The 15,104-nt window shown below is 43.0% G+C and overlaps 9 protein-coding genes across 9 annotated transcripts; 4 read left to right on the forward strand and 5 right to left on the reverse strand.

The window, feature by feature from the left end:
- Positions 1-189: 189 nt before the first annotated feature.
- Positions 190-2,082, reverse strand: PRM15 (phosphoribomutase PRM15; the record flags this gene model as incomplete). The annotated part of the gene is made up of 1 exon (XM_003679349.1): positions 190-2,082. The coding sequence occupies one exon, from the start codon at positions 2,080-2,082 to the stop codon at positions 190-192; it is 1,893 nt and encodes a 630-aa protein (XP_003679397.1).
- Positions 2,083-2,327: 245 nt separating this feature from the next.
- On the reverse strand, positions 2,328-4,469 carry FCP1 (protein serine/threonine phosphatase; the record flags this gene model as incomplete). Its single annotated transcript, XM_003679350.1, has 1 exon — positions 2,328-4,469. One exon carries the CDS (start codon positions 4,467-4,469, stop codon positions 2,328-2,330), a length of 2,142 nt encoding a protein of 713 aa, XP_003679398.1.
- A 235-nt stretch (positions 4,470-4,704) lies between these two features.
- On the reverse strand, positions 4,705-6,330 carry TAF8 (Taf8p; the record flags this gene model as incomplete). Its single annotated transcript, XM_003679351.1, has 1 exon — positions 4,705-6,330. One exon carries the CDS (start codon positions 6,328-6,330, stop codon positions 4,705-4,707), a length of 1,626 nt encoding a protein of 541 aa, XP_003679399.1.
- Positions 6,331-6,534: 204 nt separating this feature from the next.
- On the reverse strand, positions 6,535-7,644 carry DSK2 (ubiquitin domain-containing protein DSK2; the record flags this gene model as incomplete). Its single annotated transcript, XM_003679352.1, has 1 exon — positions 6,535-7,644. The coding sequence occupies one exon, from the start codon at positions 7,642-7,644 to the stop codon at positions 6,535-6,537; it is 1,110 nt and encodes a 369-aa protein (XP_003679400.1).
- Positions 7,645-8,032: 388 nt separating this feature from the next.
- DAT1 (Dat1p) lies at positions 8,033-8,680 on the forward strand (the record flags this gene model as incomplete). The annotated part of the gene is made up of 1 exon (XM_003679353.1): positions 8,033-8,680. One exon carries the CDS (start codon positions 8,033-8,035, stop codon positions 8,678-8,680), a length of 648 nt encoding a protein of 215 aa, XP_003679401.1.
- A 170-nt stretch (positions 8,681-8,850) lies between these two features.
- On the forward strand, positions 8,851-9,726 carry CTK3 (Ctk3p; the record flags this gene model as incomplete). The annotated part of the gene is made up of 1 exon (XM_003679354.1): positions 8,851-9,726. One exon carries the CDS (start codon positions 8,851-8,853, stop codon positions 9,724-9,726), a length of 876 nt encoding a protein of 291 aa, XP_003679402.1.
- Positions 9,727-10,027: 301 nt separating this feature from the next.
- BUL2 (ubiquitin-ubiquitin ligase BUL2) lies at positions 10,028-12,784 on the forward strand (the record flags this gene model as incomplete). Its single annotated transcript, XM_003679355.1, has 1 exon — positions 10,028-12,784. One exon carries the CDS (start codon positions 10,028-10,030, stop codon positions 12,782-12,784), a length of 2,757 nt encoding a protein of 918 aa, XP_003679403.1.
- Positions 12,785-12,873: 89 nt separating this feature from the next.
- Positions 12,874-13,770, reverse strand: COQ5 (2-hexaprenyl-6-methoxy-1,4-benzoquinone methyltransferase; the record flags this gene model as incomplete). The annotated part of the gene is made up of 1 exon (XM_003679356.1): positions 12,874-13,770. One exon carries the CDS (start codon positions 13,768-13,770, stop codon positions 12,874-12,876), a length of 897 nt encoding a protein of 298 aa, XP_003679404.1.
- A 371-nt stretch (positions 13,771-14,141) lies between these two features.
- Positions 14,142-15,095, forward strand: RCE1 (CAAX prenyl protease; the record flags this gene model as incomplete). The annotated part of the gene is made up of 1 exon (XM_003679357.1): positions 14,142-15,095. One exon carries the CDS (start codon positions 14,142-14,144, stop codon positions 15,093-15,095), a length of 954 nt encoding a protein of 317 aa, XP_003679405.1.
- Between the last annotated feature and the right edge of the window lie 9 nt (positions 15,096-15,104).

Below are 15,104 nucleotides of genomic sequence, written 5' to 3' on the forward strand. Positions count from 1 at the left end.
GCTTGCACTAATCATAAGCTTGCTTATTACTACTGCTTATTTGCTTCGGGTATCCTTGAGATGTGTTGCGCAGCAAGTTCATACTACTGAAATATCTAGATATGTTCTTACTTGTACAGGTAAGGAAGGTATCAAACATTAACTAGTTGTTTGTGCTATATTCTTATACTATACTTGAAACTGTAAATTTTAGAATGTTGTAGTAAGTCCGGTAACATCGGGTCTGAACCACTCTCTCTTTAGAACTCGCCAAGTAAGCTGCGCCAGTTCGCTGGCTCGTTCTTCGCTCTTGGAACAGGCCTCAATATACACTTTTAATTTCGGTTCTGTACCCGAACCACGTATAGTGAACCTAACGCTTTCGTATGGTTTCGCTCCATTCACCTTAGTCCATGCGGTGATCATCTGAGAATTTGGATCCACTGGAAGATCGGGCCTTTGATTGACAGTATCCGATTGATAACCTAGTGTCAAGTCTCTGAACTTGTTAACCTTGAGCTCTTCGCCAATTCTGCTTGGGTAAGGATCATGGGTCTCGGAGTAATCGTTCCTTATGAAATCAAATACTTCCTTGATCACCTTAGGATCGTTGACTGAATAATAGCCGTTATATTCCTTGAACACGCCATATTTCTCAAAGATGTCTTCCAACACTGTAAGCAGGGTCTTTTTTGACCCTACCAACCACTTTCTGTACATCTGAAGGAAAACACTTGCAGCGCTGATGCCGTCTTTGTCATGTTCCATTACGGGAAACATGTAGCCAATGGCCTCTTCGAAACCAAAAGGTACATAGTAGTTCATTGCCTCCAAATCAAGAGTGCGATTTCCGATCCATTTGAAACCAGTCAAAGTATCGATGTAGTGAAATTGCTCGATTTCTGCCATTTTCATAATCAATTGAGATGAGACGGTAGAGTTCAACATCGCAAGCGGGTGCTTTTCTTTGTACTCCTCATTCTTCTTTTGGTATTTTTGGAACTCATAAAATGCAAACAAGGCCCCGATTTCATTGCCTGTCAGCTGCCTCCATGTCCCGGTTTTATTGTCTTTGACAGCTGCAGAGAAACGATCTGCATCAGGGTCATTAGCCAATACTAGCGATATGCCATTTTTGTCGGCAACACTGATCGCCATATCCAATGCTCCTTTTTCCTCTGGATTTGGGAAAGGAACGGTTGGGAAGCTGGGATCTGGTAATTGTTGTTCCTTAACGCAAAGATAATCTCTCCCGTTTATCAAATTCATAGTCTCCTCCGCAATCTGGCGAAATATATCGTAGCCCACGCCATGGATCGGAGTATAGACGAACCATGGCTTTCCTTCTTTCTCAGCACTTATTGTAGTCCTGTCAACGAGAGACTGTCCCATCTTCTTTGTGTATCTTTCAATCATCTCTTCCCCAGCATATACAAGACATTTCGTATCAAGCCCTTCTTTCAGAAGTTCGTCCCACTTCCAGGCTTTTGGCCACAACGTTAGGTTTTCTTCGATACTCTGTGCGATCTCACTGTCATGAGGAGGAATGATTTGACACCCATTGGAATAGTAAACCTTGTAGCCATTATCCATCTTTGGATTGTGGCTAGCCGTGATCATAACACCCACAGATGCTCCAACTTCATTCACCGTGAAAGGTACAATTGGTGTATGAACGAACTTATCCCCATCATTGAGAAATATAACTTTGAACCCCGCTTGCAAAAACGTTGCAACCGTAGCTAAAGCAAACTCTTGTGAATTAAATCTGTGATCGTGGCCAACAACAGCGGTCAGGGCATCTGGGAACTGTTTCTTGATATGTTGAGCCAGCCCCTGTGTGGCTTGCAACACGACAAGAGTGTTCATGCGGCTAAAGCCAGCCTCCATCCGTGAGCGAAGGCCAGCTGTACCAAACAGTATTCTAGTATCGAGCCTCTTATGCAATTCAAGCCAATCTTTGGCCTTGCATAGATTCAAGATTTCCAAGCGTGTCTGTTTATTACCATCCTGAGAAAGCCAAGAGGCGACCAGTTGGCTCAAGTCTGTTGGCACACTATTAATTACCTCTTTCTCATCACTTTGGATTATCCTACCTGTCATCTGTATATGTTTAATAGTAAAGTACTAAAGTTTGTATCATTGATGATCGCGACATCTTTTATTAATCAAGTAAAGTTATTCTGAAAGGAAAAGCACTGAGTAAACAGTTAGCTGTAATTTTTACCGTCTTTCATAACGGCTGTCGTATTATTAGGTATATAAATAATACTTCTTATTCCTATGCTGGTGAAATTCCCTATATATGCATGCTATTGGTCTTTTGTGGGATTGAATTCGAATTACATTCACTCATCAAGAGCGTTGAGCAATTCCTCCTCGATTTCTGAGTCACTGTCATTGTCTTGCTTCAATTCATCCACATGAGACTTCTTGTACGGGCTGGAGTCACCGAGAGAGTCATGGTCGTTCTCAAGCGATCGCTTTGGTTGCGAAGTGTGCCCGTCAACCACCTGGTTTTGATCCTCTGTTTTCTCTTCTTCCTGCTCGTCATCATCATCCTCATCATCACTATCATCTAATCCATCCGGCATCTCGTCATCATCGTCGTCGTTAAGCCACGAAGTTCCACCTGCGAACAGATTGATGGTCCCATTCTTTGCAGACTCCATAGCCAATTCCATTTCCTGCTCAGCTAATGCCGAACTTCTTCTCGCAAGTTTTTGTTTGTAGTCTCCCAGCTCTTCATCGGTAGCTGTCTGCTCGACGATAAGCTCGTATGGCTTTTCGTCAACATGCTTCCATGAGACAAGACACTCAAAAACCCAATCAGGATGCACAACCTTGATATTTTCGTTGAATGCCTTCGCAATACGGGCCTTATATGTTCCAGGTGTTCTGGTAATGACGTGAGTTGTTGAATCATCAATTTCTGGAGAGCTTTGGGCGCCGAACATGTTGGTCCAAAGTACAATATCGGCTCTATTTATATTGGTACCGAGAGGTATGAGCCCTGAGAATACAAAATGACAATCCTCAAAAACCTTACTCTTCATTAGAGGCAGCAAAGTCTTTATGTCAGCCTTTTTTTCAGAATCCTGCCCGAGCGTCTTGTAGTATTCATCATGAACCTTTGCCAAAATTTCTCGCAGATAATTTAGTTCATCATCGTCATCAACCAAGAGTCTTTGATTATGCATATGTTTTTGTAAAGTTGCTAGGGGCCTGTTTTGTTGCTGCACTTCTAAGGAAGCCGAGTATTCCAATTTTTTCGCCAGCTGATCCTTAGACTCGGGAGCAGGGACTTCTTCACCTGAAGCCATCTGGTGGTTTAACTTTTCCTCCTGGCGTTTTACCTCTTCATCGATCTTTTCCTGTAGTTTTTTTTCCGTATCCATAATATCAGTTATAAGTTCATCAGATTCCTGAGTCTTTTTCCGTGCACCTCTTCCCAGTTGTAACATCGTGTTTTGCTGCCTTGGCAGAAAATTCGAATTGATGTCCCCGACACCAACAAAAAAGTTGTAAGGCACCACTTTAATTAAGTTAGGGCACCAATTCCAAACATCTCCTCTATCATCGATAACAACCACCATGGATTGATCTGTGGGAAACAGGCGCTCCAACGATTTTTGCGTGATAGAGCCGTTTTCGTCACGAGAAAGAATACGATCTCCAAACAGTGATCCATCTGGGTCAATAATTTTTGCTATCTCAAGGGCATACGCCCTCGTAGCCATTGTGTAGATATGCATTTCAAACAGAGGAGCAACTTTATCGAAAAACTCTTTCAGCCCTGGCCTTACTTTCACATAGTACCAGCATTTCCGTACCGGAGGCTTTGGGCCCATATACAACAGGGGTAGTATTGGTTCTTCATCTAATGCAAATGACTGTACGTCTTTCAATGCTTCATAATTGGGATTAGAAGAATCACGTTTCCATTCACCGATGGTAGGGTCCACCCCACAGTGTATCACAGTCTGATCAAGGTCAACCACCAGAACCAACTTTTTACTCTCGCGCAACCTTGTCTTCAAATTATTTTCAATATCAGTAGCTTCCTTACGGCTTACTTTCAAATTTACATCGGTATGCGAGATTGCCAAATTTCCATTGAACTGTTCGCTTTCATCGACTTCCTTTCCGCACAAAGTACAAAGACCACCATACACAATATCGTGATTACACGGCCTTGAAATCTCGCAAATCGCTTGGTTAGGTGCTACCACCTCATCTCCCACATCAACATTCCAACTCATCAAATCACCTTCAAATGGAGCCTCGAAAAATTCGATCGATTCCCGTACAGTCTTCTTCCTATGACCGCCTTCGTTCTCATCGGGAGAAGAGGCTATCTCTACCATATACCAAAACTTAAACGCGAACAACCGCTGTCCCTTCTCGACGTGACTGCCGATGGGCGCTATAAGTTGGTCAATGGTAATCGGGTATGGAAGTACTTCAGGCGAAAATACGGGAGTAGTCATCCCAATAAGCAAACCACAAAGCAAAATGCACTAACGGATGAACAAACAAAGAACCAATGCCGGCTTACAGTCCACTTAAGCCAGCTTTAACATCATAAAGGGTGGGGTCTAGTTTGTCAATTTTGACAAATTTTTTCCTTTGAATAGGTCGAATTCGCGTTATCGTGGAAATCGCTCTATACTAAGGAAGCTTATGATAGACGCTATAAGAATGGTCAAGCGTCAAAGACCATTCTTATAGCTGAATTTCGTCTTGTTGTTCTGTTGTAATCGACTCATCAAAAAGGAAGTTAGTGTCGTCTTCATCGCTTTCCTGTTCTTGCGGTTGCGCGTCGACTTCTGGTGGACTTGCCAATTCATGTTGTGATTCAACACTTGAACGTTCTTGGTGTGATTCAGCCTCTGGCATTACCTGTGTTTCCATCTGTGCAGGCGTCTGTTGCTCCACTTCTGCCATTGATTCTGCTTGTGCTTGAGATTCTGATTGTGCCTGTGCTTGTGCTTCTGGTTGCGCATTTGATTCTATCACTGGTTGAACCTCCGAATGTGACTGTGCCTCTGCCCGTGAATGTTCCTCGGGCGCTGGAGTAGGAAGATTGGGCACCGGAATGTCATTCGTCATCGATGGGTTCTCAAACTCTGCTTGCGGCAAATCCTCGTCCTCACTTCCAGAGTAGTTGAAGAAATCGTCGTTGTTTTCATCCAGATCCAGCAAATTGATATCCCCGTTCTCCAGTTGTTGATCTGTGAAATTTTTAAGCTTCTGAGCTTTTTTATCTCGCAGCTCTTGTAACCGTTCATCTCTCTTTTGTTCAGCCTTCCTGCGTGCATCCTGCTTAGTCATTTGCAATTCAGGTATGCTTTTTATTAGGTGTTGAAGAGATCTCTGCAGCATCGAGTGTATCTCTCTTGTGGCCTGCCGCCTGCCTGATTTGTCGGATGAATTTGATAGTGCAATCTTCGAATACTTGATGAACGGGTTTCTTTGCAATTTCATTTGCCTCTCCTCGTATTCTACAACTTTCTTTCTTGCGATTTCAACACGACTACGGGCGTATTCTTCGATGCTGAAATTGGTCTGCGGTAACTTCGACAGTAAATCAGATGAACTAGACGCATTTTTCTTCCTCTTCTTTTGCTCGTTGCCATAGATTGCCGCTGTTTCTTCCCTGACTAGCGCCTCATCATATGATGCCCCATCCGCATCTGATGAAGGTGTTGGTGGATTCATATTTTTCAAAAGGTGCAAAAGGGCAACTTCTGACTGCTTACCTTCGTCCACAATCCTTCTTCTAATAATTGTTTCATCTGTAATCGGTTGATTATACTGAGGCGTAAACTTATAAGTGTGATCAGGCGGAAATGCGGGCATCCATTTCGGTATGTATCTTATTAGTGGATTGTTCGGACGTACTAATTCGTTGATGACATCCTCGGAACCGTTATCCTCATCTACCACTGCATCGGTAAAAGTCTCCTTCAAACTGTGTAAAGAATCAAACTCCTTACCATATGTTTTGGAGTAATACTGCGAAGCCTGATGCTGCTTATCTAGGTCGGCTGGGGTCAAGTTGTAACCTTGGAGGAAAAGGTGCACGTCTCCCTTCGCTATCGACTCACGTCTCTGTACATTACTAAACCTGTGTAACTGTCCTATCATATCGTTTAATTGGTCATCAATAAGTATCATCAAATGTTCAAATGCAAATTTAGAGATATCCGCTTTCATGGGTTTCAATTGCAAAGCAACGGCTTTGCTTAGAATCTTCACTACTGCTGCCTCCGTCTTCCCATGATCAATCTCATCCAAAGTCGGCAGATGGGTCAATTGAATGTGTCTTTCGTGCGAATGGTCCTCCATTGGACTCCTGATGCTTTTCAGCTTCTGTTTCTCACCTCTGTTGACGAAGTAGTGAGTTAACTTTCATTAACTTGGCAACGGGTCATGAAAAAAACCGAGCGGCTTAACAATTGAAAAGCTAACAGAGAAAAGGCATTGTATAATGGAGCTTGACACCGGTAAAGTACTTATTACATACACACTTGAGGCTATACATGAAGGTGGCTAAACGTCACCATTGAGTAAACTATCTAAGGCTCCTTGCACAGACCCACCGCTCCGTCTTAATGCTGCCACATTCTTTTCGAAATCAAAGAAGCCCATGTCATTCAGCTGTCTCAGCTGCTGTTCGTAGCGTTCTTCAGGAGGTCTATTGTCTTGTTCGGCTCTCTGTTGAGCAGCGCCCCCACCGAGTAGACTAGCGAGCATTGATGGATCGAATGGCTGATTTTGCTGGTTATCAGCGGCACCAACACCCTGGTTACCAAACATGGAGGCCAATGGATTGCTACCTGGGTTGAACATAGCAGCAAATGGATTGGCTGCGTTTGTGTTTGCGTTTGCGTTCGTATTCGCATTTGCATCTGTGTTGGCTTCGGTCGACGATGCCTCTGTTGTGGAATCGCCTGGCGCTGGGAACGATGCTGCTGCCGCATCGTTACCTCCACTGGGGTTCATCATGCTGGAGAACTGCATACTTTGTCTGAGCATCTGCGGATTGGTTAACATCTGTCTGAAAAAGGGACTTTGCAACAACTGCCTGGCCTGTGGGCCCATAGCTTGCAACTGTGGGTTCGACTGGATCATGAAGTCTACCATCTGAGGGTTACTCAACATTTCATTCATCTGCGACTGAAAAATGGGATTCTCCAACATCCCAAGCATATCATCCTGATTAGGCATATTAGTCAATCCACCATCTGGACCAAACATATCCGCAGAAGGAAGATTAGTAAAACCGGCGTAACGAGCACTTGTCAAATCGCTAAGCGGGTTGAAACCACCTGTTTGGCCAGAGGCAATATTGCTGGGCACAGTAGCACTACCTGGAGCAGCTGTGTTGCTTTCCTGGCTGCTAGTACTTGCTTTTGCTGCAGTATTACCACCTCCTCCACCGGATTTCACCAAATGAATCGCATGCCCATCCTGTATCTTGTAACTCTCTACATTTTGGTCGTCCTTCAGAATCTTACCAGAGTAGATCAACCGCTGATTAGCGGCTGGGATCTCTGACACCTTGGCAATCTCGTCCTTGAACTCCGCCACTGTCTTTTCAGGGTTCACAGAGACTTCCCACTTGCTCTGACCACACTTTACCTGCACTGTAATCGACATTACTAGCTAATTGACCTCTAAAACTATGACAACGTCTCAAAGACCGCTGGTTCGCATTGTATTGATGGTTTCTCATGAGCTTTCCTAGCTTTAAAAGGTTATCTTATTACGTGCCCTCAACGTTAAAGGTGATATTTTCGGACACTACCATGGTTTAATCGGACAATACACTTTCAAGCAAATCATCATCATCATTATATTCCCAGTCCTCATAGTTAGAACTTAGCAACTCAATGCTTCTAATATCATCTCAATCGCGTCGTTATTGCGGTTTCTGTGTCGATTATTCACCTTTCTTTGAATTAAGCTACTAACTGTAGAAAAGAAAAAAAAAAAAAATTGAAATAATCGATGCCCTTCAATAAGAAGCCGTTAGAGGTAGTTCAGTATGGCTAAGACGTTGGCTCAGGGTAGAAAACCAGGTAGTGGACGTAAGCCAGGGAAGGGGAAAACTTTGAGGGAAGGAAGAAAACCTGGGAGCGGTAGAAGGCGTAAAAACTTCGATGAGCAAGACAGTTCGGTGCGAAATACGGGGAAGATGACTTATCCTTCTAGGGGATCTAGAAGCTGTAGACGCCTTGGAGGGGGTTGGAATGGTAATCCTGAGCAACAGCAATTACAACAGTTACAACAGCAATCAGGGATGGCAAACACTCGAACTCCTACTCCAACGCCGACACCTACACCTACACATATACTACCCGATTTGAGATCTCCACATTTCTTGGCTCATATAACAGCTCCTGAGCCACCTATCGGGGCCTCGAGGTTGCCTCTGACTCAGAGCAGGTTGCTGTCAAACACAACTGGAGGGAGTACCGGATCCTTTTCACTTCACGATATGAATCCTTACTCGATCACTCCTCAATTCATGCATTCTCCACCTGCAGTGGCTTCATCTTTGATGGTTCCCATCGGTAATAGCGGCTCATCGGTAGGCTCTTCTTCGGACAACGCTAGCAACTCTTTTCAGGACACCAAGGTCACCAATAGGGACGATCCGGCTGGCTCCGTTCTCATTCACACAAGTATTTGAATACGCTCTATATGTAACTCTTCATCTGGCGATGGATTGACTAAGATCACTTGGTTTTATTATGACTATTGATTAGTCTCAATCTCGCCTATTCATATATTCACTTTTTTTTCACCTGAAAAAGGTTAACTTACTGTTGACAAGTTAGAATCTCGAGGATTGTGCAAAAGATGGACTCCTTCGAGGCCCGATTGCAGTTCATTCAAGTGCTCAAGAATTTGCAAAAGACCCTAAATGTGTTAAAGACGGGAGGGCATGATGAGTCGAGGTCTAATTCACCCAGTTTGAATAGATCGACGGGTACAGATCCAATACAGTTTTACTTGAAAAATTACTACCAGCACTATGAAGATTTTCATCAGTGCCTGTTTGATACTGCATCTAAGATGGACCCACTCGATAGGATCAATGTTGTGTTGTATTACGCTCGCATCATGTGTATACTAAAGAGCCGAGATTCTGACGTCAACTCTAGGATACTTAAAGACCACCTGCTGCCTTCGCTCGATAAATTGCTACTTCTAGCTTTACCCGTGAATGAATGGAATGCATTAACTAATCTAAAATCATGCATCGAAGTGTTTCAATGGCTCAATGAAGTATGGGGGAATGTCATGAGCTGGACTGACGAAATACCACAAGTGGATCTCAGTATCCCAATTTCACAACTGACATGGTACGAGTGTCCTGCAGATACAGCTGATCCAGAGCAAAGTTTCAAAAATGCTGTGTTATTACTCAAGGACCGTTTGGCGAAACAACAGTATCTTTTCGAATACTACAAGACCAACGGGATTTGCGACCTAGCGACATCGAGCTCCAGCTCTACTATTCTGCATCGCATGGAAAATGACCGCGAGAAGCACAAGAGATTAAAAGAGAACAATTGGGTCCTCGAACGGCCCTCCATTAGCATTGTCGATCCTCAGGAATTCAGGTCTATGTGGGAAAACGAACCTTATAATACACTTACCAAGCAGGACTACAAGAACATTAAGGACCTTAATAGGATAGCTCAACAGAGCTACGCAACGGGTTATAATTGAAAAAAGCCTACCATCTATAAAATATACGAGTCATATAACGCATAACTGTTATCGTTTTCACCAATAGGCGAACCACAGCTTTAAAGTTTCTAATTGGTTATCTGACTCCAGCTCAAGAGCTGTTGGTCAGTGACTAATCTATTCAATGCAGGGTTTAGGGTATCGATATCCTACCTCTGGAATGTTCTATATCGTGGCGTATGTAGTTTAAATTATTGAAATTAGTCAACTCGCCTTATAAAAAAAAAGAGCATCTCATCACCAGAAGAAGATTGCAGCTTTCAACAGTTCAAAAGCTTTAATGGTCGATTCATCCAAGGAAGCCGCAAGGAACAATGATAATGAGAGTCAAAGCAGACGTCCATCGAGGGGCGTATCTAAAACGGACACTAACATACGTGGAAGAAGTGTGCAGCCCGAACATCAGCCTTCTTCATGGATAAGAAGTGCTTCTACCTCTAGTTTACTGAGATTGAAGAGAAACGATGCTGGGCATGCCCGTGGGAATACCAATTCAATTGAGAAGGGCAGATCAGAATCTTTGAGCCGAAGTTCGGATGCATTGAAAGAGGGTGTTAAGGAGATTGATGGCAACGTCTTCATTGATGTCCTGCCATCCTTCGAGATGTATAACACTTTGCATAGACATATCCCACAAGGGAACGTTGACCCAGATCGCCATGATTTCCCACCGTGCTATCAAGAAGTTCAAACTCAAAGGAATTCCATCTTGAGAGCGACCGACCAGCCAGAAAGGTTGTCGCTAGATGTTCCCCCATCCAGTAGACGAGGTTCAACTTCTCCGATACCATTAAATACATTGCACAATTTATCTACCCAACATTTGAGTCTTCGCGGTGAATCCTCGGCGCCACATGATGAAGACAACATTATGATAGAGGACGATGTGAATGATGCAGACAACATCAACATTGATAAACTTTACAGTTTGCCCAAGCTTGCTACACCGGTTGATATTGATATCAGGATTGCCAAGGGAGCCTTGAAACCCCATGTTAAACCAGAAGAGGAATCAATGCTCAAGGAGTATACATCAGGCGAAACTATACATGGATACTGCGTTCTTGAAAATAAGTCATCTCATCGTCTTAAATTCGAAATGTTTTACGTTACCTTGGAGGGTTACATATCGGTGATCGATAAACAAAAGGGTAAGCGTACCTTAAAGAGGTTTTTGAGGATGGTTGATCTGAGCGCCAGTTGGTCTTACACTCATATTGATGTTAGTTCAGGTGTCAAATATATTCCAGGCGATATTGACTTTGACCACGCCGTCATGGGATTAAATAACAACAGAGTTCTCGAACCGGGCAGGAAATACAAGAAATTCTTTATGTTCAAACTACCAAATCAACTGCTTGATGTGGCTTGTAAACAGGAGCAATTCTCTCACTGTCTCTTGCCACCAAGTTTCGGTATTGACAAATATAGGAATAGCTGTAAATTTGCTGGTATCAAGGTGAACAGCATTCTAGGTTGCGGGCATTTGGGTATAAAGGGCTCTCCAATTTTAACTTCTGATATGGCGGATGATTCACTGTCAATAAACTATACTGTGGATGCTAGACTTGTCGGTAAGGATCACAAAACTCAAAAACTTAACATCATGAGAGAACACGAGTACAACCTCAGGGTGATACCCTTTGGCTTCTCTTCACCGGTTATTGGTGAACGTGTGTCATCTCAGCAGCTAAAGGACTTGAGCAGCTTAGTACGAGAGAGACTGGATGCTCTTCATCGGATCTTCGAAAGACTGAAAGATCACCAGCCAATACACAGTACTGATATTCACGGAACAGACATCAGTGGGACTGTAGATGAGGCGCCTGAGCTAGACTCAGATGAGATCTTAGCTCGTAAGATGGATCAATTGCACATGAATAACAGGATTAGTACTCAACATGATCTTTTCAAGAAAAAGGATGGGAGGATATACAACGGCGAAGCTACGTATGTCGAAGCACAACTGAGCTATAAGTTGAAATCAAAAAGCAGTTCCAACCTGAAAGGTGGGCTGTTTACTGGTTTTAGAAACTCATTGTCAACGCCACAATCACCATCACATGAAGCTACAAAGGAAAATCCAAACAAGCTGGGCTTGATGGTTTTGACGGCTAAAGTTCCTGATTTGGCTTTACCTTATTGGTCGCCTTCCTTGCTGAGAAAGAAGAACAGATTTGAGGAGAAGAACGACCATGACCAAGAAAACTGGTTGAGACTTTCAAGCTTAGTGCCAGATGATCTCAAAGCAGTCTTACAGCATATTGACATCCAACTGGAATGCATTCAATCAAATAACAGTAAGCCTCACGAGCCTCCTGAGATACAAAGTGTGACGACAGAACTTCTGTGCATTACAGCAAAATCAGATAATTCCATTCCAATCAAGTTGGATGCCAAGATGCTTTTGAGTAAAGAGAAGGTTCATCATATTAATCAGCAGTACGGTGAGTTTTTGAGTGAAATCCAACGATATAATGACATGTTTGATGAGAATATCGACGAACTTAACGAACTTTACAACATGAGCAGAACATCGATAGCGCCCAAAGAATTGAAGTTTACGGATTTTATATCTACACAAATAAGAGGTGACGTTGAAAGTTTGGCCAATTTAAACATCAAAGTGGTCATTTTACCTGATGTATTCAAAAAGCAAATTCACACGTTGAAAAATATTTCTCAGGACTATCTTACGCCTGAGGTGTCTAGTACATCTTTGCACAAAAGCACTTCTGGCAGTTTTCTGTCTGGTACTTTTAGCGGATCATCAAGCGATCTATCAAGGTCATCTACTTCAGCTAAATTCACTGAGCAAATAGTCCGTGAATGGGTCTCCGTAGCACCTTCAAAATACCAGAGAGACGTTAAGATTAACCTGGAATACAACCAGAACATCAGAGAAACACTAGTACCATCTTTCGAAAGCTGCTTATGTTGCCACTTTTATTGCGTTCGGGTCAATATTAAGTTTGAAAACCATATTGGTACTGCAACCATCGATATTCCTGTATGCGTGAAGAAATTACATGCATAAGTAGTAAGATATAAAGTCAACTCGAATTCAGCATAGATACATGTACATAGACGCATTTACAAGTATAGATTTTCATAACAAGGAATAACTCAGACCTTCACACCCCAATGAATTGCGCATATACCAAATGTTAGGCTCTCGTAACCTGCAGATTGGAAACCTGCCTTCTCAATCATACCTTTGAAAGTTTCCTTCTCTGGGAATCGCTCAATCGATTCGACCAGATACTGGTAAGAATCGTAATCATTAGCGATCATTGAGCCCATGACGGGTAGAACCTTCGCCCACTGTTGATAAACTGTGTCCATCAAAGGATTTTCAATGTTAGAAAACTCCAAGCAGTAGAAAAGACCACCAGGTTTCAAAACTCTGTAAGCGGTGTTCAAACCCGCCTGAATATCGGTAAAATTCCTGATACCGAACGAGACAGTATACACATCCTTGGAATTAGACTCTATCTGGTCAAGAGTTTCACCATTTTGAACCAAGAAAGTGACTCTTGGATCATTGTAATACTTGTGTTGTTCCATAGCTCTCTTTTCACCTTCTTTCAGCATATCTGGATTGATATCAACTATGTGCATAGTGGACTCCGTATCGCCAAATTTATGCTCAGCATGATCCAGAATACCAAAAGCGATATCACCAGAACCACCTGCAACGTCAATAAAGTTCAATGGTTCTGTGGAATTGGGTCTTTTACCAGCATCTAATTTGTTAATAAAATGATCCTTCCATAATCTATGAATACCAAGCGACATCACATCGTTCATTACATCGTATTTGGAAGCAACCGATGAAAACACATTACCAACCAGTTTCTCCTTCTCATCCTTAGCCACTGTCTTGGAACCAAAATGCGTGAATTCACCCTCATTCTTAGAACTTTTTACATTCAACGCTAGCAGTGACTGCGAGAAAGGTCTCACAAATTTGTTGGGCAAGCTTCTAGCGGCCGATCTTCGAGCAATTGATCTTAGCATCATTGAAAAATGTTCAAGAATTATTTCAACGCTCAATGACTAACGATGATCTCGCGATTGACTTCAAATCTCATTCCAAAGGGTGAATATTTTGTCAGTTTCTATAATACTCAATAGAAGTGAAGTTTAACGAGGAAGCTGAAAACGCGAGTTCGATGCTCAACAGGGGCCTTTTTTGGAAAAAGCTGAGTTCTTAGATCTCACATAAAGCTAGTATTAACTTGCTTGAAATGAGTTACTTCTCACCTCAATTTCGCTCTTCGAATGTCTCTGTATTTGAGCTGGAGCGATTGCTAAAGAGCGATCGGGTATCGATTTGAACCCTGAAAGCTAATATCATTGATACAATACTTAGAAGCTAAAGCAGCACTCTCATGGGCACGCAATCCGCATTCTGGCTATCGCTGTACATATCAGCATCCTATGTGGTTGCCATATATACCACTTCTCGTGGTTTGGAAGAGTATCCCAGCGGCAGAGATGATCCCAGGGTGATCAGGCGGCGAATTGGACGCATATCGCTGGTTATCCTTGCAAACATGCTCGTGGTACCTTGGCTGATTGTACAACTTGGTTATGATGGACCTAAGATGTCAGTGAAACGCTACATTCTCGATTTGGGCATTGTTCCCGGCTATTATCGTGATGGCCATTGGGACATTTCAAATTATCTGTGGGATATTACGAAGGCCATTGGCTTGATGGCGCTTCTCTACGTGGGTCCTTTGGCAGGTGGGCTGCTTTATTATGCCACTCTACCCAACAAGCATCTATACACCGACCTGAGGGCAGAACTCTTCAACGTATGGGGACTCAGGAACTACTTATTTGCTCCGGTAAGTGAAGAGATTATCTACACATCAATGCTAATCAACAATTATCTAATACTCTATCCACAGGGCCAATGTACACTGAGTACAATCGTGTGGAAAGTTCCATTGTTCTTCGGAGTTGCGCATCTACACCATGCTTACGAGATGCACCAGCAAGGTCTTACGGGGGTGGTGCAAGTTATTTGCAACGCAGCGATTCAAATGACTTATACAACGCTCTTTGGCAGTCTTACTAACTACGCATTTGTTAAGAGTGGTGGTAACCTATGGGTCTGTATCCTACTACATGTCATGTGCAACTTCATGGGGTTTCCCGAAGCCTCCAAGGTCGTCATGCACCACACAGTCGTCAAGAAATCCGATTCAGTTTACGTCAAGAAACTATTAGACCTCTGGAAGAAATGTTACCTAGCTCTGCTCCTAATGGGCCTACTATTCTTCAAGAACAAGTTCACTACCTTGCTCAACTCATCAGGCAACCAAATAGTACTCTGATGGACCTCG

The sequence above is a fragment of the Torulaspora delbrueckii genome, chromosome 2 (genome assembly GCF_000243375.1).
Source record: "Torulaspora delbrueckii CBS 1146 chromosome 2, complete genome".
NCBI lineage: Eukaryota > Fungi > Ascomycota > Saccharomycetes > Saccharomycetales > Saccharomycetaceae > Torulaspora > Torulaspora delbrueckii.